Consider the following 27,115-nt stretch of genomic DNA (forward strand, 5'->3'; position numbering starts at 1 on the left):
GAGGATGGGTAAGTCAAAATACAAAGGTAGTTATTTCTTGCACATGGGAATCAGGTTTCTGTATCAATGAACATTTTTAATTGTGATAAAAATAGCATCAGTACAAGGTTGTTCGGAAGACAGAAAGGGCAGGCTCAGATTAAGAGATGGAGCGCGTTCATCAGGGGGTGAGGTCTCCCCAGTCTCCTGTCCCTTCCTGCTCAGCCTGTTACCATGGTATCTAGCACCTGGGAAGAACTTCTACCGACACTATCTTTGTTCAAGCTGTCACTAGAAGACCAGGTAGGGGACAGAGGAGCAGCCAGAGACCCTAATGCTCCTGCCCTTTGACCTTGAAAAAAGTGAAGATGACCAGGCACGTACTCATGTGGCCTGGTGTTGCTCCACCTTGCTGGGCAGCCACCGAAACTAGCTATAATACAAAGGCCTGGCTAAAGACATCATCAACGGCTTTCTCTGTGTCCCTGGCATCTGACATTGGCATTTGGGCCTGTGTCCTAGAAGGAGCTCAGGTTTGCCCATATCAATCAATGCTTCTCACTGGTTTCAGATAAAACTTTCACCTAATAAATTAAAGAGTGTATTAGCTCTGGAGCCTGGATAAGCTCCTTGGGGGCCCGGAATCACTAGATGAAATATTCCTCCTTGTCCCTGCCCTTGGCTGAATCACTCTCCATTTGGAGGATGGCGCTGGGCTCGCCTTCTGCAGGTTCGTAGGTGACGTAGCTGCCTTTGTTCTTGTACAGGTAAAAGAAGATCAAGACCACGACCGAGAGCAGGGTGAGGAAGACCACGGTGATGACAACTTGGAAAGGAGAGGGAAAATGCAGAGATGTTTCAGGATTGAGGATGTCTCAGTCATTCATGGGGTCCCCTGAATTCAATGATTCCCTCACTTTGTATAAGGATCCTCCTGTTCGAGTTAACCAGTGTCCACGTCCAAATCCATATTCCCCCACAAGCCCAACTTCCACGTGCAGGATATCTGGAGCCTCCTGGGGCTTAAGCTAAGCACACACGGCTTTGGATTTCTAACAAAACAACCCCCTCTCAACCAGTTCCTGATGATTCTGATAGAAACAGGAAGGAGGGAAAAAGGAAATAGCTTATCCCAACAGGAAGATATTTTGAAACCCATGGCCTCCTGCAGGGATTTCTCTGATCCCTCCCATCCCTGTCCTCACCCACTTGACAAGCCACACATATCCCCACTGCTACCCGCACACTGGAGCGTAGGGCCCGTACACACTTATATCTATTTGTGGCCACTTCCCACATTTACTGGCAGTGTCTCAGGCGTGAAGCCTCTAAGTCTTTTGTAGCCTCGTGTGTGTGCATAGAAGAAAACCTACATGCCAAAATGAGCCCATTAATGAATCTGGTCTCCAATTTGTGGTGATTTCCTGCATAGGGAAAATCCTTGATCACCACACTGGGTTCCTAGTCTATGAACAGAGATAGCCCTTGAGTTCAAGAAGTCTTCTGGATTTGGCTCAGGGCCTTTGTTACCTGCAATGAGGGCTGTGCTTGCCTCGGCTTCTGGGGACAGGGCTTCAGTGGCCTGTAGAAACGGGGTGGTCATCAGTTCTTCTAGAAAATTTATAAAAGTCGAAGAGGAAATGGGGTGAGTTCTTTTGTCCTAAGACGTACATTTGTCCTTCAAATTTCACCACTCTACCTCTTCCCTAATAAAGAATTTGTCATTCAACTCCTATAGTAAATCTGTATGGAAAAACCTGGAGAACAAAAGAGAAAATAAACTACCATCCAAAGACAATGAATATTTTGATGGATTTTTCTCTGCCTCATATAGCAGTTAAGAGTATGGGCTTTGGAGCCTAATTGGTAAGATTTGAATCTGAGCTCTGTCCTTTACTGGCTGTGTTACTTTCAGAAAATTACCTAACCTCTCTGTGCATTAGCATCTTCATCTGCAAAATGGAGATAACAGTATCTATAGGGTTGTTGTGACAGGTAATAAGTAACTCAGTAAGGGTAAGCTATTATTAGGAATGCATACTTTTACATAGATGAGACCAAATGATGAATATATATATATGTGTATATATATTTACATTATATTGGCACAGGCATTTCTTTAATGCTCTTACAAACTCTTTGTAAACATTATTTTTATTCAGTTTTTTAAACTGTATTTTTAAAAAGCAGGCTCCGTGCCCAACATGGGGTTTGAACTCACGACCTCAAGATCAAGATTCACACGTTCTGCTGACTGTGCCAGCCAGACATCCCAACATTATTTTCAAATAATAAAATAATACTCCTCCCTTATTAAAACACTTTCCTATGCCACCAGAGTAGGCCCTGCAGTTGAAAGATGCTGAAACAAGGCCTCTCCTACCCTAAAATATATCTCATACCTCCTCCTGCTAGTGGTCTATCCATCCTTTATAGCCAGAAAGTCCCACCCTAAAGTCACTACCCAGGGTCACCACACTCAAAACTGTGGTCTCCAGGAGTCCCTTTTAAAAGTAAACACACAGGGGCACTGGGTGGCTCAGTTGGTTCAGCGTCTGACTTCGGTTCAGGTCATGATCCTGGGGTCCTCAGATCGAGCCCTCCATCGGGCTCCCTGCTCAGCAGGAATCTGCTTCTTCCTCTGCCCTTCACCCTGCTTGTGTTCTCTCTCTCTCTGTCGCTCTCAAATAAATAAATAAATAAATAACATCTTAAAAAAGAGATAAAAGTATTTACATGGACAGCCAGGGAGTCCTTAGTTCTGTCCCTAGTTAGCCTTTTAGAGTAGGGATTTGAAAGGCACCAAGTTAAGGTTACTGTACGACAGAGGTATCCTGGGGAAAACAGGCCAGCTGACCCTGACATCGCCCACAGGAGGCCTTACTTAATATTCATTCAGTAAAAAGCAGCAGCACTCATTAACTGCCTCCCCTTCACCAGGTACTGGGCCTATCACAGAAAGCACACGGCCCGCCTTCACGGAGCTGGCCCCCCACCATGCCAAGGTTCACAGTTAATGACCGCAATACACGAGACAAGGAAACCTGGGGCATGCAGGAGAGCACGGGACCGAGGGTTTGATCTAGTCTTCCAGCAGGCACAGCCTCCACAGGAAGTGAGATTTGAGCTGGCAGCTGAAGCTGGGGTAGGAGTTTCCAGGGTAAAAGGGACAAGAGCCAGCACAGCTGGAGCACAGGGCATGAGCGTGACTCCTGTCTAACGCCCACTGACTTCAGGTTTCCATCTAGGGCAAGTGAGATGAAGTAACCAGCCGTGGGCCTGAGAGCCTGGAAGCAGTGCTGAAAGGGGCCAATGGTGTTGAGGGGTCTTTTCACCCAGGTCAAGAAGACAGCTGATGAAGCCGGTCCCATAACAGAGAACGCAGAGGTGGGCTGCCTAGAGCCCCTCCCCGCCCTGCCCCAGGCCGGCCCAAATGTGCTCTCCTGGGGCCTCTGGGGCGATGTTAGCCAACTCTACAGGGCACGGGTGAGGCCTGAACGAGAGCAGGAAGCAATCACATAGTTACACTGTTTACCGGCTTAGTGATCAAAAGAAAGCTGGGGCGCCTGGGTGGCTCAGGGGGTTAAAGCCTCTGCCTTCAGCTCAGGTCATAATCCCAGGGTCCTGGGATCGAGTCCCACATCGGGCTCTCTGCTCAAGAGGGAGCCTGCTTCCCCCTCTCTCTGCCTGCCTCTCTGCCTACTTGTGATCTCTCCCTCTGTCAAATAATTGTGATCTCTCCCTCTGTCAAATAAAGAAATAAAATCCTAAAAAAAAAAAAAAAAAAGGAAAGCTACTCTGGGTTTGAACCTTGCCCCCAAAGATTACTAGGTGACCTTAAGGAAGTTACTAAACCTCTCTGAGCTTTCGTTTCTTGAACTGCAAAATGGGAGCGTGGCGGGAAGCTGGTGAGGGGGCTCTGGATGGCCCCCGCTGCCTGGTGTTTATTTACACCCTATGTGAGACCCTCTCCCTGTGTGTGGGCTGGACCCAGGGACTTGCTTCTCTCAAAGAGAGTACAGCAAAAGTGATGGGCTGTCACTTCTGAGATTATGCAGTGACTTCCATCAAAGGAAGCCTGATCTAGTCTTCCAGCAGGCAGAGCTCCCCATCACGCACACTTTCCTCCCCCAAATCTCCCAGGACTGCACTCCATCTTCCCACCACTGACCTAGAATTCTGTACAGATGCTCTTAGTTTTGCCTGTCTTAAACATTAGAAAACGTAAGATATACAAAGCACTGAGAAGACTAGCTCATATATGGAAGTTTAAGTATAAAGAATAAGAATATTCAAGTCAATCAACAGCAGTTTACTTTGCCCCTACCATGTTGAGAAAGGGGCAGTGCTGAGGTCAACCAGGGACTGGACCACGGAGCTCCATCACAGTGAGGGTTCAGAGAACAGATACGTATAACTCCCCGAGGACAGACGATGATTGCTAGTTGGGAAATTCTGCAAATGATCCCAATTATAACAGCTGCCATTTACTAAGCCCCTGCTCCATGCTGGGGGCTTTATAACATACTCATTAATCCTTACATCAATCACTTCAAGATTTTATTTATTTATTTGACAGACAGATCACAAGTAGGCAGAGAGGCAGGCAGAGAGAGAAGGGAGGAAGCAGGCTCCCTGCTGAGCAGAGAGCCCGATGCGGGGCTCGATCCCAGGACGCTGGGATCATGACCTGGGCCGAAGGCAGCGGCTTTAACCCACTGAGCCACCCAGGCGCCCCACATCAATCACTTCAAAGTAGGTGTTTTTATTTGCTAATGGGGACCCAGAGGCCCTGGGAGAGTTAAGTGAAACGGCTCATGTCATACATGAAGGAACAGTGCGTGGAGCTGAGATCTGAATCCAGGACCACCCGCTCCAAAGCCCAAGCGAGGTATTTATACTAATCCTTTCTACTGTGTCCTTTTTTTTTTTTTTCCCCAATAGGGAACAAGAGGAAGAGATCATGAAAGATTACCACGGGGCACCACAACAAGCCTTCCAGAAAGCTCAAGGGTTTAAAAAATTGGGGTAAAGGGAGAAGAAATACCCGCCGACCACAATCACTGTTGTGCCACAAAGAGTTGTTCTTGCGGCGCCTGGGTGGCTCAGTTGTTGAGTGTCTGCCTTTGGCTCAGGTCATGATCCCGGTGTCCTGGGATCAAGCCCCAGATCGGGCTTCCTGCTCAGTGGGAAGCCTGCTTCTCCCTCTCCAGCTCCCCTTGCTTGTGCTTCCTCTCCCTCACTCTCTCTGTCATAAATAAAATATTAAAAAAAAAAAAAGAGTGTGTCCTTAATGCAGACTGGCTCAGGGGAGCAACATCAGTGTAACGGGAAAGCCACGTTGCTTCACAGGCAACCTCCCTAACTTTAACCTTTGATGCACTCAGAGGCAAGTTCGCTACAACTAAACAGCGCATGTCGGCAACGCAGAAAGACCTTCAGGGACATACCATTCGGGGCGCCTGGGTGGCTCAGTCGGTTAGGTGTCTGCCTTCGGCTCAGGTTATGATCCCAGGGTCCTGTTCTGAGTTGGGTTCCCTGCTCACCAGGGAGTCTGCTTCTCTCCCTCCGCTTCCCATCCTCGCTCCCACTTGTGCTCTCTCTATCTCTTTCTCTTTCAAATAAATAAATAAAATCTTAAAAAAAAAAGATTAAAAAAAGAAACACACTTCAATAGGAGTGCCTTCCTATTACTTACATGAAGCCATCTGGCGAAGCAGTTAAGCACAAATGAAGGAGGTACAAAGAAATTTACATCTACATGAAGACGACAGATTAATGAAGAAGGCAGACCCTACATCAGATTTTTACTTATGATGAAAATGGTCTCTGTTGGAAGAAAAGGCTCTCTGGACTCTACTTCTAAAAGGAGGAAACACACACCTCAGGAACAAAGGCTCATCCATTTTGTAGCAGTGTCAGAATTTCCTTTGTTTTTAAGGCTGAATAATATAACAAAGGAAGTTTTGACATATGCTACAAAATGGACGCCACTTATTTATTTTTTTAAGATTTTATTTATTTGACAAAGACACAGGAAGAGAGGGAACACAAGCAGGGGGAGTGGGAGAGGGAGAAGTAGGCTTCCTGTCGAGCAGGGAGCCCGATGTGGGGCTCAATCTCAGGACCCTGGGATCATGACCTGAGCCCAAGGCACACGCTTAACGACTCAGCCACCCAGGCGCCCCAATGGATGCCACTTTTATGAGGTACCTAGAATAGTCAGATTCATAGGGAAAGGAAGTAGTAGAATGGTAGTTGTTAGGAAATGGGGAGAGAGGGGATGAGCAGTTGTTACATTTTTTTTGTTTTTTTTTTAAAGATTTTATTTTTAAGTAATCTCTCTACCCAATGTGGGGCTTGAACTTACAACCCCGAGATCAAGAGTTGCATGCTCTACCGACCGAGCCAGCCAGAGGCCCTGGGATGGCAGTTGTTGTTTAATGGGTACAGAGTTCAGTTTGGAAGATGAGAAAGTTCTAGAGATGGATGGTGCTGATGGTTGCACAATGTGAATGTACTTAATGGCACAGGATTGTATACTTAAATATTGTAAATTTTTTGTTATGTATAATTTTACCATAATTTAAAAAAACCCTTCTCTTCATACAGTTTACATTCTGAGAAGATGGACAATAAATAAGTAGAATTATTATTGTATTAGTATTATTGTATTGTAACTGTATTAGATGTTGATTAGTGCTATGTAGAAAAAAAGGAGCAGAAAGTGGGGTAGGGGGTTGGCACGTGGATGGGGTGCTCAGGGAGTCTCCCTGATGAGGTTACTTGAGTACAGGCCTCTAGAAGGTGAGAACAGCAGCCTGGCAGAGATCCGGGCAGAGAGAACAGCAACTGAGAGACGGGGTAGCCACAATATTGAAAAGCACTGATGCATGCTTGGCACACTCAAGGCACACTTAAGGCACTGAACAGAGCAAGGGAGAAGCAAGAGGAGAGGAAATCGAGGGGGCTGTGTACTATGGGTGCCGTAGGCCACCAAAGGGCTTTGGCTTTTTCAGTGACTGAAATGAGAACCTCTTAGAGGTTCTGGGGCAGAGATTGGATTTATATCCCAAAGAAGTGCTTCTTGACCTCTGTTGTGTATAAGAACCTCCTAGGGATCTTGTTAAAAGGATTCAGGGGGTCTGGGGTAGGTCCTGAAATTCCAAAGACCACGCTTTTGAAAACACTGAGACCACCATACTGGGAGGAAGCCCAACGGAGCTCAGAGAAAAAGCGGTAGGATTCTGAGACCTTCTGACACTAAGACTGACAGGGTATGTATCGGGTGCAGTCAAGGATGACATCAAAGTTTTGGGCTTGAGTAACTGGGAGAAGGAAAGCATGGTGTTACCCGAGCTGGGAAGCCTGCAGGAGGAACAGATTTGGAAGGGAAGATCAGAGTTCAGTTTTGGACATGACTGCTTATTAGATACCCAAGTGCAGCTGTTAAGACTGGAATTTTGGGAAGAGGTCTGGAATGGAGATTTTTTAAAAATCCGCATATTTAAGCCCCTGAGAATGGGTGAGATCACCAAGCGAAATAAGTACTGATAAAGAAGCCCAAGGGCTGAGCCCAGAAAGGAAAGAGCAAAAGAGACTGAGGAGTAATAGCAAGCAGCCAAACAGACCAAGTACGAGGATACCAGGTTTCCCCACGCAGGGCTCGCGAAGGTCCCAGAAAACAGCAGCTCTGGTGAACTGCTGTATGTAAGGCCCTGGCTGACACTGATTTAAAAAAAAAAAAAAAAGGCAGAGGAGGAACTGGAGGCAGAATATAGATAAAACTCTTTTTTTCTGTAAACATGAGCAGAGAAATGGGGCTGCAGTTGGAGGGGGAAGGGAGTTCAAGTTTTTTTGTTTGTTTTTTCAAGGATGGGAGAAATGACAGCATGTTTATGTAGGGATAGGAAGGACAGAATAACTTGGATGAGAGGGAACAGCTGGGGATGCCTGAGAGAGGAGAGTGGCTGCAACTGAGTCCTTGCAGGGAGGGGGATTCAGCGCCCCGGAGAAGGGAGGGGCCGGCTGCAGACAGAGTAGACAGTGTACGCTAGGGACACGCATGTGGGCACACAGGCAGGTGGCAGAAAGATGGAGACAGTGGGAGCCTTTGGCAGTTCTTTCTGAGAACTTTAATTTGCTCAAGAAAATAGAGTGCAAGGTCATCAATGGAAACTGAGTGGGGTAGCTGGAGTTTAAGGAGAGCTGAAGATGCTGCAGGAGTAGATAAGTAGATAAGGAGTAGATAAGTAGATACGGTGTGTCTTATCACAGAACACGGATAGGGCTGTTTATACTAGGGGTGCCTAGGTGACTCAGTCAGTAAAGCGTCCGACTCTTGGTTTTGGCTCAGATCATGATCTCAGGGTTCTGGGATGCAGCCCCTGTCTGGCTCTGAGCAGGGAGTCTGTGTCTCTCCCTCTCCCTTGCCCCTCCCCCAACTCAGGCTCACTCTCCAGAAGAAATAAATAAAAAATTTTTAAAAAGATTTTATTTATTTATTTGACAGACAGAGATCACAAGTAGGCAGAGAGGCAGGAGGAAGCAGACTCCGTGCCGAGCAGAGAGTCCGATGCCGGGCTTGATCCCAGGACCCTGGGATCATGACCTGAGCTGAAGGCAGAGGCTTTAACCCACTGAGCCACCCAGGCACCCAATAAATAAATATTTTTAAAAAGACTGTTTATAATATCCTGCGGAGTAACAGAGCCTAGCTATCAGGACTAAGCGGAGCAGGAACTGACCACCATGGAAAGAAGGGGGCAAATCCAACCACAGGTTCTTCCTCTGGGATTTGACCTTAGTTCTTTTCGAATTGATACTACTACGTCAAGCCATGCCAGGACCAAATTTAAGATCTTTCTTAGATCTTAATAAAAGAGTATAAATAAATAAATTAAATAAATAAATAAAATAAAAGTATTACATCACCAGATAGGCCTAAGAAAGTTCAATATCAATTTCCCCTGATGGTAATAACTCTGGCTTTTTCACTGGACTTTCCTAATCCACTGCGTATTAAATTCTTTGTAAGATCTTTGTTTTGGTGGTCCACTTTGGTGGTGCCTTCCACATAAGCTGAGTGTACAAGCACTTCGTGCCTTTTGGGTAAATGCAGACTCCTAGAGCCCCAGGGAAGGTGTGGCAAATTTGTGCAAGTCTCCAAACAAGAGGGAGCAGCTAATAAGCTGATAAACGGAGAGATTTCAAAACGACTAGAGAAATGGGCCAAACTGAGCTGGGCGAGAATTTGACAGATTCCTCGGTCTTGTTCAACTACTGACAAAGAAAGAATGGGGATGCCATGGCATGGCAGCAGCATATATAAAATATTTACAGTGAGATCCCCAGAAAGCAATGGGTACTGGAAGGATATACCCTCAGATGGCAACAAGAGGGACAGCTGGGCTGCGGGGTTATGGATAGCTTTTATTTTCTTCTATATGCTTTCCTTTATCTTCCAAATCTCTTACCATGATAAGTATAGTTGATCCTTGAACAACATGGGTTTGAAGTGCATGGGTCCACTTACAACGTGGATTTCCCCCCCCAAAACACAGTGCAGTACTGTAAATGCATTTTTCGCTTGTGATTTTCTTAATAACGTTTTCTTTTCTCTAGCTTCCTTTATTGCAACAATGCAGTATATAGTATGCATACCATGTAAAATACGTCTTGATTGACTGTTACTGGTAAGGCCTTTGGTCAACAGTAGGCTATTAGTAGTTAAGTTTTGGGGGAATCAAAAGTTATACATGGACTTTGACTGTGTGGGGGATCAGCACCCCTAGTTTTCAAGAGTTGACTATTCTTTTATAATCTTAAAGAATTTAAAACTTGCTGTTATTCTAGGCCCCATTAATATAAATATGGTCTCTAATAAAGAAGGCAACAGTGCAGCCCTACTTTGTGCCACTCTTAGACTGCTGAGCTACGTCTGGGTATGACAATTTCGTGGTGAGCTGCCAATATAGTGAATGGCTTGGAAATTGTTCACATAAGGAAAGCTGGCAAGAGAAAGCCCAAAGAAACTCAGGGAGAGCCTAGAGCTTGAATGTTATCTTCAAATATGCTGATGGATGACCTGTGCAAGAGGACCACTGGTGGTGGTGGTGATGGGGTGCCTGGGTGTCTCAGTTGTTCAGTGTCTGCCTTGGGCTCAGGTCAAGATCCCAGAGTGCTGGGACTGAGCCCCATGTCGGGCTCCCTGGTTGAAGAAGCCTGCTTCTCCCTCTCCCCCTGCTTGTGTTCCCTCTCTCACTGTGTTTCTCTCTGTCAAATAAATTAATCTTAAAAAAAAAAAAAAGAAAGAAACTAATGGGAGAGGTCTCTCCAGAGAAGGAAAAGCAAAACTGGTCAAATCCTTCATGGTGTACTGGAAGGAGAATTCTAGCACGGAATGGGTGGTTCAGTTAGCTGACCCTCAGAAACTTTCTCAGCCTTAGTTTTGGAATTTTTATAAACTGTCACCTAGCTGATCCTCAACCTTAATATTAGAATTTTTATAAGTTGAAAATGTTCCATCAGAATTCTCCTCAACATAAATATATTTTTTAAAGATTTTATTTATTTATTTGACAGAGAGAGATCACAAATAGGCAGAGAGGCAGGCAGAGAGAGAGGGAAGCAGGCTCCCTGCTGAGCAGAGAGCCTGATGCGGGGCTTGATCCCAGGACCCTGGAATCATGACCTGAGCCGAAGGCAGAGGCTTAACCCACTGAGCCACCCAGGTGCCCCTCAACATAAATATTTTTAAAAAATTTTCTCATCTTTTTTTTTTAAAGATTATTTTATCTCTAATCCATCCTGGTGATATAAGCAGGGTTGGTATTGTCATTATGTACAAGCTCAGAAAACTGCCATCAGCCAGCCCAGGATCACTGAGCTGTTGGCTGAGTTGGGCTTCAAATCTGTCTCCTCATTCCGAGGTGTTTTCCTCCACACCATCAACTCTCCAGGTTCTGGAAATATCTCTGGTCTGCCTCAGCTAACCACTTTACGTGTCCACTGGGTTTGGTTCCCTGAGTTTTACTGTAGAATGGAAAGTACTATAGCACTATTTGCAAGAGTGACACATATCTGAATGTCTATCAGCAGAGGAATGATTAAATAAATTACAGGCCATTCATTCTGGAAACACTATACAGTTGTCAAACGGAATGTTGTAAATCTGTAATTACTGGCACGGGATATATGGTGAAATGAAAAAAGCAAATTACTAGGGCAGTAATGGGTAATAAGATTACATGTTTGGAAAAAAAAAGTAAATTAAGATGAAACTATAAACACATGCAAACACAGATATATATGTCTGCATATACATATAAAAGGTCTAGAAGGCTATTCCTTAAGGGGGCATGTAATAGCTTTTTTTTTTTTTAAAGATTTTATTTATTTATTTGACAGACAGAGATCACAAGTAGGCAGAGAGAGAGGAGGAAGCAGGCTCCCCGGTGAGCAGAGAACCCGATGCAGGGCTCGAACCCAGGACCCTGGGATCACGACCTGAGCTGAAGACAGAGACTTTAACCTACTGAGCCACCCAGGTGCCCCCATGTAATAGTTTTTCAATGAAAAAATAAACAACAAAAAAGGAACACCATAAACATGGTGTTCCTACACCATTTCTCTCCTGTCTCCCTGCCCAAACAAAGGAATACTAATGTTACTCTCTTCCTTCCCTCTCTTGAGGCTTGGAAGGACTGTAACACCATTTTTCTCTCAGGTGGGGGACTTGGGGTAGAGGACCACAGCAAGATTTGAGGCTCCACCCAAATCCTAACCAATAGCAAATGAACTTCAAGATCTATTTTGCTTACAAACCTATTTGGTCGTTGTTAACCCAGATACCTGTTGGTTTCTTTGAGGCCCTTGTTTTCAGGCTAAATCTCTTATCATTGAGGCATCAGATCCTTTGCCACCTGAGTCTGCCAACCTACTTATTTGCTTTAGACCTGCCCAACAATGGGTGGCTCCCTCAACTCTCCTTTCCATGGGAACCCGCCCTGGAATTCTACTTCCTTTCTCTTTCCTTCTCTTTCATGTGCAGAGCCCACTGAGAGCGGTGTGCCATGACAGAAAGGACACAGGCTGTGCAGTAAATCAAAACTGGGCATAAAATCCTGCCTTGGCCTTTATTAGCCACGTGACCTTGGGAGAATTTAACCTCTGATAATTTCTTAATTGCCCCAAAACCTCAGTTTTTGCTTCTGTAAAATGAGGATTAAAATCTGTTCATGAGGTTGGGATAAGGAATAAGCAGAATGAGAAACAATAACAACAAAACTGGCCAATTAAAAAGTGGGTAAGGGGACGCCTGGTGGCTCAGTTGGTTGGGCGGCTGCCTTAGGCTCGGGTCATGATCCCAGCGTCTTGGGATCGAGTCCCGCATCGGGCTCCTTGCTTGGCGGGGAAGCCTGCTTCTCCCTCTGTCTCTGCCTGCCATTCCGCCTGCCTGTGCTCACTCCTTCGCTCTCTCTCACAAATGAATAAATAAAATCTTAAAAAAAAAAAAAGTGGGTAAGGACTTGAATAGAGAGTTCTCTAAAGGAGATACACAAAAAGAAAGGAGGGAGAGGAGGGGAAGAGGGAGGAGGAGGAGGGGGGGAGGGGGAGGAAGCAGAAATAATGCAGATGGCATATGAAAAGATGCTCAATATCACTAATCATTACGGAAATGTAAATTAAAACCACAAAGAGATAGCACTTCACACCCATGAGGATGACTACTATCAAAGAAAGAAAGAGAAAGAACAGAACAAGTGTTGGTGAGGATGAGGAGAAATCAGAACCCTTGTGCACTGCTGGTGAGTCTGGAACATGGTGTAGCTGCCGTGGAAAACAGTGTGGCAGGTCCTCAAAAAATTAAACAGAATGACCATGTGATCCAGTAATTCTGCTTCTGGGTACATACCCCAAAAAACTGAAAGCAGGTACTCGAGAAGAAATTTGTATACCCATATTCCCAGCAGCCTTGTTCATAATACCCAAAGGGTGGAAGCAGTCTTTTGGTGGATGAATGGATAAACAAAATGATATAGTACATGTATATATAATGATGTGTGTAGGATATTATCCAGCCTTAAAAAGGACGTTCTGACACACGCTACAACAGGGACGGCCTTGAGATGCTAAGCGAAAAAGCGAGACACAAATCGACATATACTGTATGATTCCACTTATATGAGGTACCCAGGCAAATTCATACAGACAGAAAGTGAAATGCTGGTCATTAGGAGCTGGAGGGAGGGGGAATGGGGAGTTATTGTTTAATCCATACAGAGTTTCAGGCTGGGAAGATGATGAAGTTCTGGAGATGGATGGTAATGGTGGTTGGGTACATGTGGTGGTAACGGTGTGAATGTTAATCAATAATTCATGCCACGAACTACCAAAACATGGTTAAAATGGTAACATTATATTATGTATATTTCACCACAAATTTAAAAAAAGAAAGAAAAGAAATTGCCCAAGTCCTAACTCCTCAGTTAGCTGCTGAAGCATCCCCTCTTTTCCCTGTGGGTAGATTTATTCTAGAGGTCCTTTGCCTTCTCCAGAATACCTTCCAGGAAAGACGGAGTGTGTGATCTCACACATGGCACTAACTTGACCTGGAACAGCCACTGCACCCTTCTTGGTCTGTACAAACCTCATCTATTCTTCAAGGGTGAAGTGCTCCATCCCATTCCATTCCCCACTCATGAAGCCTTTGCTGACCAATCTAGATTTCTATCCACATCTCTGTCTTCTCGTTTCTCACTGGACCATGGGCATTCTGAATGATGTACACCACAGTCATAGAGGACAGTGTCTTCAACTTCCTTGGGGTTGTCACTCACCTGTTTCCACATCAATATAGTAGATAACGTGTGTCCTAATGAATGACGAACGAGGCTGTGTACGTGAAAACACAGGTGCATAGACCAACCAAGGTTTGTTCCTCCCTTACCCTACAGTACACAGCGAAAACCATCAGTGACTGTCTGATGGTCTGTCTGGCTCAGCTTGGTTACTGAACAAAAGGTGGCAATTCTTTCTCAGTGTCGTGAGAGGTGGATCCCTGCCTGACCATAGCCCCAGATAACAACGGGTTTTGATGTTGGAGTGTATCATCAGAGGAGTGGAATTAAAAAGCAGGTAGAATTCCTTTCCAGGAAAAGGTGGATCTCTAACAAGCACTGGTTGGTAGTAACAACCAATGTTATTGAGTGCTTACTAGATATGAGACACTGGGGCTGGGTGTTTTACATGGGTTATCTCATTTAGTCTTCACGTATAACCTCATAAGATAGGTACCATTTTCTCCATTTTACCAATGACAAAACTGTAGCTTAGAGAGTGGATCACTCGCTCAAGGTCTCAAAGCTTTAAGTGGGAGTATTGGGAACTAGCCCAGGTCCATGTGATTCCAGATTCAAACTGAACCAAAGCAAGCATTTTGGTTGCCCTCTGCAGCTTCCCAGGACCTTTTCCGGTATGAGGCGGGCACAGGGAAATGGGAGGGTCACCCCATCTGGGCTGAGGACTCAGGGAATTCCAGGCCCTGGCTGGAGGTGAGGGAATGTTAACAAGTCTCTACCGTTCCTATTGGGAAAGGCCTTCACCTACCTCTTGGAGAAGGCGTGGTTAGCAGGCTAGTCATTGCAGCAAATGGATGGGCACCAGGGAGAGGCAGATCTGTAGGAAGAGGGACAAAGACAGGCATGAGGTGGGTGGGCCCCTATCCGGGGCTGGAGACACTGAAGTCCCAGGAAGGCCTTTGGGGCCAGGTTTTCTCGGATTCCTTCCCTCATGGGGCTAGTCCTAAACCGTTCTCTTCTGGTTTCCCTCAGAATCTCCTCCGGCTGCAGGTGCCAAGAGCAGAGCCGAGACCTCTGGTACTTGGTAGGGCGTTGCCTCTGAACGTCCTACCCCAAGGTCCTTTCACCTGGCCCCCATATTTACCTAAGGGATTTCTCCCGACCTGAGAAAGTAGGCGAAGGTACGCAAACGAGCGGCGGACCCAGTTTCACCCCGCCGCAGGCACAGGTACCCCGCTCTTCCCGAGCCGGGCGTCTGCGCGCAGCCGTCCGCTAGGGGTCAGGAGAGGCCCGGGAGGGCAGGACCCGCCGGCTCCGGTGCCCGCGCGGGGGCAGGGCCGGGGCCTGGGGGCGGGGAGCCAGACACGGGAAAGGGAGGCTAGGGGCCTCCGTCCCCTTCAAGCCCGTCCCCAAGCAGCCGCTGTCCGGCCCCGGCCCGTTCCCCCCACCCCAACCCCCCAGTCCTCCCTTCCCTGCCACCGCGCCGCCCGCGTACAGCCTGCCGAACCCCACCGGCCGGCCAGCAGCGCCGACCCCACTGGGCCCGGCCGGAGACTCGGCGGCCCGCGCGGACGTCGGGGCTGGCGCGGCGAGGACCGGGAGACCCGGTCTCGGCCCCGCCCCCGCCCCGGCCCTCTGGCGTTTACCGGCACCCGGCTCCCGGGGCAGCCCGCGGCGCGCGCGCGGCCGTCCGTCCGTCCGTCCGTCCGGGCAGCCGGCTCCGAGCGGCCGCGACGGGAGGCTGTGGGCTCGCGTGGGTCCCGTGGCCGAGGGGACTGCGGTGTGCGTGCGGGCCTCGCCCTCCCCAGGTGCCCTCCTCCGCGTGCTCACCTTACCAGTCGGACGGGCGGCCGGGGGAGGGCCGGGGGAGGGAACGGCGGAAAGCCGCGGAGAGCCGCCGGGGGACGCGGAGCGGGAGGAAGCGGCGGGCGGACGCGCGGAGCGAGCTGCGGAGGCCGGCCGGGAGTGGGGGTGGAGGGACCGGCCGACTGGGTGGGACAGGAAAAGAGGAGAGAAACCGCCCTCTGCAGGTTCCCTCTGCCCGGCCGGCCGCCTCTGCTCCCCCGGGAGGAAAGGCTGCTTTTCCTTGTCCGATTGTCACTTTACTCTCCATCCGGAGCCGCTTCCTCCCTCGCGCGGAGGCTGCAGACGGCGTGGGATCGGAACTGGGATAACTGGGATCTGTCCGCTGGCCCCCCGTGGACGTAATCTGAATTTCCAGCAAAGGTGGAAAGTACATTTACGTGCGTTTGCATGCCATTTACGTAGATAGGTCGGTGTCCAGAAGCTTGGCGCCTAAGCTAACTCAGTAGGCGTACCGCGGCTGGGAAGCCGGACGGGTTGGCGGGGAGGGACCGGGGCCCCATCCGGATCTTCCTCGTCTGACGTTCTTCTCAGGCGGTGGAGTATAGAGGTCACGAGCGGCATGGTCTTTTGATTCAAACAGTCCCTGCCCCGCCGCTCGGGAGCGCGGTGACTTTGGGCTAATCATGACTTAACATCTCTAAAATCTGTTCCCTCATCCCTGGAATGAAGCCATGACACAGCCACACGTTTAGCACGTGGGGAGCACCTCAGTTTTAACTGCTAATCGTGTCATACTTGAGCCATCTCGGCTCACTTCTCCGTGGCAGGAAATGTTTCCAAATTAATGAACTCAGTGACTAAAGATGTAATACTATAAACATAGGCTCTGGAATCCGCTCTGCTGTGTGATCTCAGACAAGCCACTTGGGTTTCATTTCTCTATCTAGGGCAGTAGCTGTCTCATGAAGTTAGTGGGGGAGAGAATGAGTTAATACATCCAAAGCGTTAGAACCTTACCTGGCACATAGTAAGTGCTCAGTAAAGGCTAGCTGTTTGGGGGCACCTCGGTGGCGCCCAGGCTACCAGGCAGTGGGTTAACCTCTGCCTTCAGCTCAGGTCATGGTGCTGAGCCGGGGTCCTGCTTCTCCCTCTCTCTCTGCCTACTTGTCATCTTTCTGTCAAATAAATTAAAAAAAAAAAAAAGGCTAGCTGTTTTATTATTTTTAAAAAAATTTTAAAAGATTTTATTTGTTTATTTGACAGAGATTACAAGTAGGCAAAGAGGCAGGCAGAGAGAGAGGTGGGGAAGTAGGCTCCCCACTGAGCAGAAAGCCCAATGTGGGGCTCCATCTCAGGACCCTGGATTCATGACCTGAGCCGAAGGTAGAGACTTTAATCCACTGAGCCACCCAGGTGCCCCAGGCTAGCTGTTTTTATCTTGGCTTCCTATTTAGGGTTAGGACTCAAGCGGTTATTCTGCCGGTGATAGAGATTTCCTTGCTTACATATTCCCCTGAGGAGTTCTCTAGTTTTGGAAATCAATGTTTATATAGATTGACAGACAGGTCTGGTGCATGTTTGTTTGGGGAACAAAGACTGACAGAAAATCTCAGAGAATAGAGACATAGTGTCGTGAAGAAAAACGAAAACATAAAGTAAGCAAACGTTGGGTTGCCTGGGTGGCTCAGTCATTAAGCATGATCCGGGATCGAGACCTGCATCGGGCTTCCTGTTCGGTGGGAAGCCTGCTTCTCCCTCTCCCACTACCCCTGCTTGTGTTCCCTCTCTCCTTCTGTCTCTCTCTGTCAAATAAATAAAATCTTGAAATAAATAAATAAAAATAAAAGCATGGTTGTTTTCATTCCTAAAGATATTTGGTTGGTAAAAACCAGAGGGAAAAAACAGAGTAAGTTCATGAAATTCACCGTTTTAAAATGTATTTTTAAAGGCATGGTAGTTATCAATGAGGAGGAAGGAAGCCCATATGTGGGAAAACTACCCATCCAACCAAGAAAGGCAAAGAAAGTAACGTGTAGGCAAGATGTATGCAAGTTAAGAGAAGAGGTCAGGCTGGCCAGTTCTCAGATAAAAGAATATCCAAGATAAAAGGAAATTCAAATCCTAAGGGTTAAATTCCAAAGGTGGGCAAATGCTTGCATTTACTGACAAGCTGATCATGAATTCCAGGAAAGGTTGAGATTTTTTTGTTATCTGGTTACTGTTCCCATAGCATATTCCATTATGTACTAAAGATTGTCCTGACCCCACTGCATACTCTTCAAGGCCATCCAGCTCCACTGGCTACTGAAATGTCCAGTTACTTTCACAATTTGATGGTTAATCACTCACAAGTAACATTTTTCTCTTTAAAATATAACCTTTAAAGGTATGCTGGTACAATGATTTTATCTCTGCCAGCACATACCTTTCATTTAAAAAGTGTAAATATGCAGACAAGTAGGATCCAGTATGCATATGCTCAGCACCTAATTTAGCATAGAATAGCAATACTGTCGGCAGTGTGTGTATGCTGTTCTTTGGTGTATCCTATAGATCCTGGCTGTGTCATGTTTCCAGTCTTCTCTAGCTATCAATATTGTCCTTCAGATTGCCGGAAGGCAGGGCCTGGGGGATGTTCTTGCAATTAATTTTACAAGGAGGTGCATGCAGACAGATGATGAATGGAGGCTCAATGGTGGTGAGCTAGCAGTGTTCTCCAAGGTTTAAATGCTGAACTTCAGAAACTGGAGCAGCCATCCTTCTGGCAACAGACCTCAGGGGCCTCAGGGCAGGGAATAAGAGTTACTCATCTCTGCCCAATTTATTGGCTTCTAGCTCTTTCTTGTGCTAGCCACAGGATGGCAGTCTTCTAAATCCTAGCCTTTCCCCTGGACAACTTTACCATTAAAAAAAAAAGATTTTATTTATTTGAGAGAGAAAGAGAGAACAGGAGAAGGAGCAGAGGGAGAGCAGGCTCCCCACTGAACAGAGCATCTGACTGATTTATTTAGAAGAGAGAGAGAGAGAACAAGCAGAGAGAGGGGCAGAGGGAAAGGGAGAGAAAGAATCCAACCAGATTCCCTGCTGAGCAGGGAGCCCCATGTGGGCTCCATTCCAGGACCCCAGGATCATGACCTGAGCCGAAGGTAGACGCTTAACTGAGCCACCGAGGAGCCCCAACTTCACCATCTTGTAAATCAGGGTAAACAACTTGGTTCCTAGCCAAGACTATCTACACTAAATAAGCAAAATTACTAGTTATGCCCAGCATACTGGCCCCTTCCCTTGCCTTCCCAGAATCTTCCGTGGGGCCATATGCACATGAAGCATCAATCTCACAGTTTAGTAAATGTCTCCACTTTAGTCGTGCCTCTGTCCTAGCAGTTACCTTGGGTGCTTGTCTCCCCCACCACCTCCATCAGACTGTAAGTCCCTAGAAGTCCTCCCTGGCATACTCCTCTCCTAGGAGGGAAAGCCCTGCTGAGAAAAGGCTTGAATTGGATTTTGCTGGATGAATGTGGAAGGGTGATTCCAAGCAGGTCTGGGAAGGCCTTGGACAGCTGGGGGCCTGATTGCCAGCATTTCGACCACCCTGCCAATACCCCTGGAGTAGCACTCCTAGCCGCGATTCTGAGCACCAAGGGAATGGGCTGCCTTATGAGAAAGGTATTAAAATGTAGGCAGTAGGGCTTTCACAGGGAAGCATGCAACCTCTTCTCCATTTCAGCAGTAGAAATCTTTTGAAGGCTTTTAAGGAAGACTAGTAGGATTAGATCTTGGAAGAATGATTCCAAAATATAGTCATTTATTTCCAGCTCCCTGACGGATGCATCTACTGGAAAATCCCACAAGTTCTTAAGCTCCTTGCATCCAGTGTTTATACAGGACATGCAGTCAACTACACAATAAGTGTGTAATGTGATCAGTTTGACACATAGGTATGTGTCGTTCAACAGTGTACTCATTAAACAATCGCTACAGCATTATGAATAGTCCCATCTCTCTGAAAGCTTCCTCGTGCACGCCCTCCCACCACCACCACTGGTCAGTCACTGTAGACACTACCATGCATCTCTATAAACTGGGCCAGTCTCATTCTTTCTCCAGGGCATCTGGATCTGGAGGGGACACAGAGGAAGGAGGTGGTGGAAGTCTCTTGCTTGGAGGGCAGCCCAACACATTCCTGCGACAGACATCCCCGTTCTTTCAGCTCTAAGAGCTGCGTAGTGTCCTTCCAACGTATTCTTTGTTGCTTGATCAGGGAAGTTTGTTGTTTGCAAGCAGAGAACCCACACGCAGTGACACCCGTCGGCCTGTTATCACCATTTCAGTGGACGGCACCCCCAAACCCTAGTCTCTCAAGCCTAACCTAGAGTAATTCCTTACAACTTTGGTCATGTGTCCTCTTCTAACCCATTCCTAAGTCCTGTCCATTCTGCTCCCTGCTCAATCGTCTGTCTCCATAAAGTTGTCACTTTTCCTTGTCGTTGTTTCTCTGGTACCTCATATGGTGCTTGGTACAGAGCAGGGGCTGGCAAATGCTTGCCGGGTGGCTGCATGAGTTGGGACACCGCCCATAACCCCACAAACAGAAGCAAAGAGGGAGAAGCACCGGCACGTGTGTGTTTATTAGGGTGGCAGGACGTCGAAGTGCATTTTTAACGTTTTCCCAGAAGTAAATGATAGGACTTGAATCCAGGATTTTGGATTCTAAATTCCGTGCCATTTCCACCCTATCATTCCCGTTGTATCCTTTCCCTTCATTTGGGAGCTCCGTTTCTCCCTCCAGCCCGCTCATATACTCATGTACACCAAGTAGCAGGCTGTAAACGTGGGCTATGGCTCTAAAATGTAACCCCTTTCCCCGGGTACTTGCTTGTTGGCTGAAAGTGGGCGCAGGGGGCCTGCCTTAGGGCGTCTGGATTGAGCAAAGGAGCCTGTGGCCCCTGGCGTCATTCCAACTGGGGGTCAAGGATATGACTAAAACTTTCTGAACATGGGGTAGAATTAATGACCTTACCTAAGTGGAGAACAATGTGTGGGGCAGGGACAACTCCTCGTGTCAAAAAAAGAAAAGCAATCCGTACACAGTCAGAGTAATCCTTTATTTAACAATCTGAAAATCTGTTCTTTTGGCTCTAAGTCTTGCAAAATGAGTGGTAAGTCAAAGATTCGTTCACTATTCTCTGAGTATTTGTGGTAATGTGTCTCTATGCAGACGTGTCTCCGTCTACAGATGCTTACGCTTTTTATAGTCACTTTAGGCCCACTTTACTTAATATATGAAGTCTTATTCTAACAGTGCTAAAAGCCTGAATTAAATATTCCCGGGAACTAAGAGTTTCTTCTCCCCAGCCTGCCGCCCTCCCTCCCCTAAGTCTGCTCCTCAGCCTCCATTAATGCTAGATCTTTCGAGACCACCAGCATTCAAACGGTTCGAGAACCTACAAAGGAATGCTAGATCTTAAGTCCTTCTGACCTATATACCCTCCAGCTGAGAAGCTTCTCTGGGGAGGTGTGTGTGGAGGTCTCGGTAGTCTCTTCAGAGGTAGTCAGTTTGAACTGTAGATACCTAGAAAGGAAAGAGGATTGGGTTAGATGCTGACCTGCCCTCCCACCAACCACCGGGTGGGCACGGGGAAGGAGCTCATTTCGCTTCTGTCGAACTATATTTCTTGTAAGGCACTGGCCTCTGTGGAGGGAGGCGGTGTGAAACTGGTTGTTGGAATTACTGTAAAGATTTGTTCACTGTCATCTATTTAGGAGGGTTCACAGGAGAAAGTTCTTTTTCATCTTAGTATCTGGAATTGTTACTCTTAAGGACTGAGCATCGTGAACTGGGTGAACTGACCAGGTCTGCACCTTCCTCTTGGATGTTAGGGAGTGTGGAACCAACTTTGTGGTCCATCCTAATTTTATTTTATAGAATGTGTTTCTGTACTTGCCTAACTCATGTCTCCATTTTATATCACTAATTCACTTTTTTTTAAAAGATTTTATTTATTTATTTGAGAGAGAGAGAGAGAAAGCATGAGAGGAGAGAGGTGAGAGGGAGAAGGGGACTCCCCGTGGAGCTGGGGGCCCAGTGTGGGGTTGGATCCCGGGACTCTGGGATGATGACCTGAGCAGAAGGCAGTCGCTGAACCAACTGAGCCACCCACGCACCTGCTGATTTACTTCTGAGTATATTTTGTGTGTCTGTGTATTTACCTTTTTGTTTGCCTTTTATATATCTTTTTTTTTAAAGAGAGAGTGTGTGTGTGTGTGTGCCCGCGGATGCACGTGCGTGTAAGTGGGGAAGGGAAGGAGCAGAGGGAGAGAGAAAGAATCTTACGCAGGTTCCATGCCCAGCAAGAAGCCCCACGTGGGGCTTGATCTCACAAACCTGAGATCATGACCTGAACCAAAATCAAGAGTCAGACACTTAACCGATTGAGCCACCCAGGCACCCCACTTAACTCCTTTTTGAAATAAGTTCAGATAAAAATATATAGGGGGTGCCTGGGTAGCTCAGTCAGTTAAGCATCTGCCTTTGGCACAGGTCATGATCCCAGACTCCTGGGATGGAGCCCCATGTCAGGCTCTCTGCTTGGGGTGGGGGATGGGGGAAGCCTGCTACTCCCTCTCCCTCTGCCTGCCCCTCCCCTGCTTGTTTTCCCCCTCTCTGTGTCAAAAATTAGGAGATAAGGCTATGGTGAGAGGTAAGGAGGTTCAAGGTCAAGTACTGGGAAATGAGCACAGGAGCCACAAAGTCCCAGGTTACTCTTGGGTCCTCTGGCTCCCGCCTGCTTGACTTTCCTGAGGATGTTGTTCACTGCCAGGTTCCCCTTGTAGCCCATGGTGAGGTTTCCAGACTCTAGCCAAACCTCTGTGCACCCCCAATGCCCAGTCTTACCACTCACCCCATTCTCCATGTTATCTGGCATCCTTACCTCTTCTTGAGGCATGACATTGCTCTCTTCTGGAACGGCAGAGACATGAAGCTGAAGATCTTGGCTCTACAAAAAGAAGAGTTCTGCCCGTGAGAGGCGGCTCAACCTCCAGCCTCTCAGCTCAGAAGGGTCTTCTGTGCCTTACACTTCACAAGGGTCACAGACATTACAAACAACATACAGTGTTGTTTTACTATGGCCTGAGAGCATCATGGAAGGCTTTACTGTCATTCTCTGTCACAGATCAAGAGACTGAGATTCCAAGGGTCAAATGACCTGCTGGGACAGGAAACCAGGTCTTTGGACTCCCATTGTTTCCATGATCAGACACTGTGTGATCTGTGTGACATGCATCTGTATATAAATCTATGTGGGAGGCTGTGAGGGTATAAATATAGGTTTTAAAACCACTACCTTCCACTTCTAGACCAGCCTTCCTCGGGAATGCACTGCAGCTCTCACACTGAGATGACCCTCGGCTGGGGTGGTTAGGAAAGGCAAGTGGTGTGATGGTTTCTTTGGGGAAATTTCTGGGTTCTGAGATGGGAAGCCGAGGCGTGGAAGCCAGGGGAAGAAGACCTTGGCCCTCTAAGGGGCCTTCTCAAAGGAATTTTCCTTCTTCTTATTCCTTCCTCTAATTCCAGGCTATGAACTGCCCCAAGGGTAACACCACCTTCCAGAAAGTTACTATTCTTTAAGAGGACCTTCATTCTCTCTCAGGTGATTCAAACACTGAGCAAGAACAGATCTGCTCGCAGTTTTCTTTTTATGTACTCATTTTTATATGTGATACGTTCATAATTCTGCTTGAGGGAAAATGTGCCTTACGGCGCATCTGTAAGGGAAGGGAACAGATCTTGCAGGACACAGGCCTCTGGAGACTGATGACTCTGATAGGCTAGGATCTGAGATGCTCTAACTGCTTAATTCGAAAGGAAAAACATGTCTCCTTAGCTGATGACCAAGTAATCCTAGAGCAGAGGCTGGGAGTAAGGAAACACTATAAATCTCCAATACAGGGAGGTAGCTTCAGGGGGAAGGAGGCTGCACCCTGTATCTCTTTCCCAAAGAGGACAGTGTTACTGGCCTGTTCCTCAAGAATTGTATGTAGGCAGGCCCCTATCATCTCCCCTTTAATAAGATGATGCCCAAGAGGCAAACCTGTTTTATTCACTCTTTTGCTGACTCCATACTAAAATCATACAATACGTTACAAAGTCACATTTAAATGAATTTTGAATTTTCCATGCTGTTGAATTGCTCTTTTTAGTGCAGGGCAGTGAAAACTGGCTACACTGTACCTACACAAAATCCCACATTTATGTGTGCTTATTCACTGTCTACTCGCCCTGCACATCTCTCCCCATCGGTAGAGCTTCCTCAGCCTAGAAGCCGGCGAAGGCAGAAAGTTTCACATCTTGCTCTGTGAGGAGCTTCTGCGCCTCACGTGAATCAAGACTGAGAGCATAATAAAGCCGACGACTCGGTTGTCAGTACCTCAGGGGAGTCAGCGGAGGTGAGCTGACTGTTCTCTTCCTTGCCCTCCATCTTCTTTGCCGCGTCAGACTCTGAAAAGACCTGTGGATCAAAGTGGACAACGTAGAATTCCACACCTTCCCGCCCCCAGCTGCCAGCCCTGGACCCCTTGTGCACACTAGATGGTGCCTACGGGAGCAGCGGGGGACCCATGTCCAGAGAACAGGAGGATCTCAGCAGAGCCTGGTCAGCCTTCAGTGGTGTGAACTGGCTGGTGTGAACTGAGGGGTCCCAGGAGTCTCAGACTCCCGATATCTGCATGGCGTAGGCCCCGACCTCCTTCAGTGGCTAAACGTCTCCTCTGACCACTCTGTTTAAAACTGCAATTTAGGGCGCCTGGGAGGCTCAGTGGGTTAAGCCTTTGCCTTCGGGTCAGGTCATGATCTCAGGGTCCTGGGATCAAGTCCCACCTTGGGCTCTCTGCTCAGCAGGGAGCCTGCTTCTCCCTCTCTCTCTGCCTGCCTCTTTGCCTACTTGTGATCTCTCTCTGTCAAATAAATAAATAAAATCTTTAGAAAAAAATTTTAAAAACTGCAATTTAGCCTTCATTCCCTGTACTTAAATGTACTCCCTACTTAATTTTTCTATCTCCTATCATGAGTAAATTGTCATTTTACTTATTGTTTCTTGCTTATTGTCCTTATTCCTCCCATTCCCCATCCACTAGAATGTAAGATGCAGGAAGGCAGAGAATTTTATGTTTTGTTCACTGTAATAGCCTACCTCCTAGAAAAGTGCCCAGCACATAGCAGGGGGTCAGTAAATAATTAGGGAATGAATGAATGAATGAATGAATGAATCTTGGTGCCATCCAGTTAGATGTGTCACCATAATCTTCTCTACAGGTGATCATACATCCTTAGCTTTTAACAGCAAGGAAGGAGGGCTATTTCTCAAGGTGGCCTATCCTATTTTTGTTTTTGGAAGTCCCTGTGTCCCCTTTCCCCTATATTTCAAATTGGTTTTCCATATCATTTTTTTAAAAAACAGAACTAATTGCTGAAAATTCCTCTTACACTGATCCAAAATGTACTTGAAAAAAAAAATCTTCACATATAGTTCTGTCTTCAAGGAGCTCACAGAGCAAGTCAAACCTCTCTCCTATACAATAAGCCTTTCCATGTAATTTGAATAGAATACGACTTGATTTCCAGATCCTTCACAGAACTGGTTGCTCTTCACGGGATCTCTGTCTCTACTTTAACACAATCCTTTTCTCATCCATATCTTCACCTTTCAAAAGGCCATCCCTTTTGCTTTACCTTCCCCTGTGAGTTCCTTCTTCTAGGATGCCTCTCTCATCAAATAAGATAGACCTCAGAAATTCAGAGATGCCATTTTGCTTACCGTAGTCATAAATATGACAAACCGAAATGAGACCCTCCTCACCACCCCCCACTAAAGAAGGTAAAGCTCAAGATGCCAGCTGTGGATTCTTTACATTGGAACTCCCAGAATTTGGAGCAAAGGAAGAAATTAGCAAGATTCTGCTCATAATAATAATATTAGAGATAATCCTTTGCACAAGTCAACTACCCTAAGAGTACATGGCACTGAATTAGTCGCTATGAATATATGAAACAATCCCCAGAACCAAAAGAGGTCCAGGAATGTCCTTAAAACTGGAATCTAGGGACGCCTGGGTGGCTCAGTTGGTAAGCAACTGCCTTCAGTTCAGGTCACGCTCCTGGAGTCCCAGGATTGAGTCCCGCATCAGGCTCCCTGCTCAGTGGGGAGTCTGCTTCTCCTTCTGACCCTCTCCCTTCTCATACTCTCCCTCTCTCATTCTCTCAAATAAATAAATAAATAAAATCTTTAAAAAAAAAACCTGGAATCTAATGACGAAAGATCTTATCATCTGGGATAAGCTGACTATAGTAAAGATGATACATATGGTGGTTTTAAAAGGGAATAAAGGCTCAACCTGGGGAAGCCTGGGTGGCTCAGTTGGTTAAGTGTCTGCCTTGGGCCCAGGTTATGATCCCAGAGTCCCAAGATTGAGCCCCACATTGAGCTCCCCGCTCAGTGGGGAGTCTGCTTCTCCCTCTGACCATCCCCCATCTTGTGCTTTCTCTCTCAAATAAATAACTAAAAATCTTCAAGAAAGAAAAAGAAAGGACTCAATGAGATCCAATCTCACCTCAGTCATCAAGGTAGGGGAAATACAATTTTCTTCTGGATTCAGATTGTTGATGCTTTCCTTTTCTCTGGCCTCAGAAGTTCTTACTGGCTTTTCTGGTGGCTGTGGGTCAGGAGAAACCTCTAAGGAGGCCCTAGGACTTGGAGTCCCAGTCCCCAAGGAGGCCCTGGGACTAGCAGGTGAGCCCTGCTCAGAGGCTAGAGGGCTGAAGGGTATGTTCCCTGAGGAGTGCCGGGGGCTGGGAGTGGCTCTGGGTGGAGGAGGCCTATTCGGAGGTGCTGAGGTCCTCTGGATAGAGGCTCTCTTCTTTGGTTGTTCAGCTCCTTCACTTGAGGTGTGGGTTCGGAGGACTACTTCTGGGAGAGATGAGGGCTGCTCTGAGGGGGTAAGGGCACTGCCTGGTGACGGAGAGGGTGAGCAAGGGAGAACTTCCTCCTGGGACCTGCCACCCTCAGTGGGGGGAGAGGGCTGGGCCTGGGCGGGGCCGTTGCAAGCTGGCAGGGACTCCTCCTCCTCAGAAGAGCTGGCTTCGGACTCTTCCTCCTCAGTCTCCTTGTCTTTAATCTCAGAATCCTCTTCTCCTGGGGCCAGATCGGATGCCAGCTCTTCTTCACTTGCAGAGACAGACTCCCTCTCATTCTTCAAAGAAAGTGCAGAGGGACTGGTAGGTGAGGTCAGGGGGCTGGAGACTGCAGACGTGCGAACTGGGGAAGAAATGACTAGAGAGCGTCTGCTGCTGCTGAAAAAACACAAGAGTTCAGATTCAGGAGAGCTCAAAACTGGAAGCAACCCAACACCCCAAATAAATAACGAGGCACGCATGTAATAATAAGACACAACAGAGCAACGTATGAGAAAGTCTGTGTATCTCGCAATCATCCTTCATAAGGTGAGAAAGAGGCTATAAAATTTTATCCATA

General features: G+C 47.1%; 2 protein-coding genes across 6 annotated transcripts in view; both read right to left on the minus strand.

Annotated features, from left to right (window-relative positions):
• SMAGP (small cell adhesion glycoprotein) lies at positions 1–16,307 on the minus strand. Of its 4 annotated transcripts, none has more exons than XM_080811110.1 (4): positions 15,428–15,619; positions 14,590–14,658; positions 1,510–1,590; positions 1–805 (listed from the first exon to the last, which is right to left on the minus strand). In XM_080811110.1, exons 2-4 carry the CDS (start codon positions 14,621–14,623, stop codon positions 627–629), a joined length of 294 nt encoding a protein of 97 aa, XP_080667236.1. In that variant the 5' UTR covers positions 14,624–14,658; positions 15,428–15,619; the 3' UTR covers positions 1–626. The 4 variants fall into 4 exon arrangements, with proteins under 4 accessions (XP_080667236.1, XP_080667235.1, XP_080667234.1 ...); XM_080811109.1 differs by having other exon boundaries at positions 52–805; positions 15,612–16,164; XM_080811108.1 differs by lacking the exon at positions 15,428–15,619 and adding an exon at positions 16,100–16,307 and having other exon boundaries at positions 58–805.
• Positions 16,308–20,671: 4,364 nt separating this feature from the next.
• The window catches only part of BIN2 (bridging integrator 2), a 30,994-nt gene continuing 24,550 nt past the window's right edge, over positions 20,672–27,115 (minus strand). Inside the window, exons 10-13 of one of the 2 annotated variants that reach the window (XM_080811341.1) lie at positions 26,196–26,934; positions 24,017–24,097; positions 22,520–22,585; positions 20,672–21,159 (exon numbers count right to left, since the gene is read on the minus strand). In XM_080811341.1, coding sequence (XP_080667467.1) covers positions 21,130–21,159; positions 22,520–22,585; positions 24,017–24,097; positions 26,196–26,934 — 916 coding nt within the window. In that variant the 3' untranslated portion in view covers positions 20,672–21,129. The remainder of the gene's footprint in view (positions 21,160–22,519; positions 22,586–24,016; positions 24,098–26,195; positions 26,935–27,115) is intronic. The other variant, XM_080811342.1, reaches the window with a different exon arrangement.

The sequence above is a fragment of the Martes martes genome (assembly GCF_963455335.1).
Source record: "Martes martes genome assembly, chromosome: 8".
In the NCBI taxonomy this organism is placed as follows: Eukaryota; Metazoa; Chordata; class Mammalia; order Carnivora; family Mustelidae; genus Martes; species Martes martes.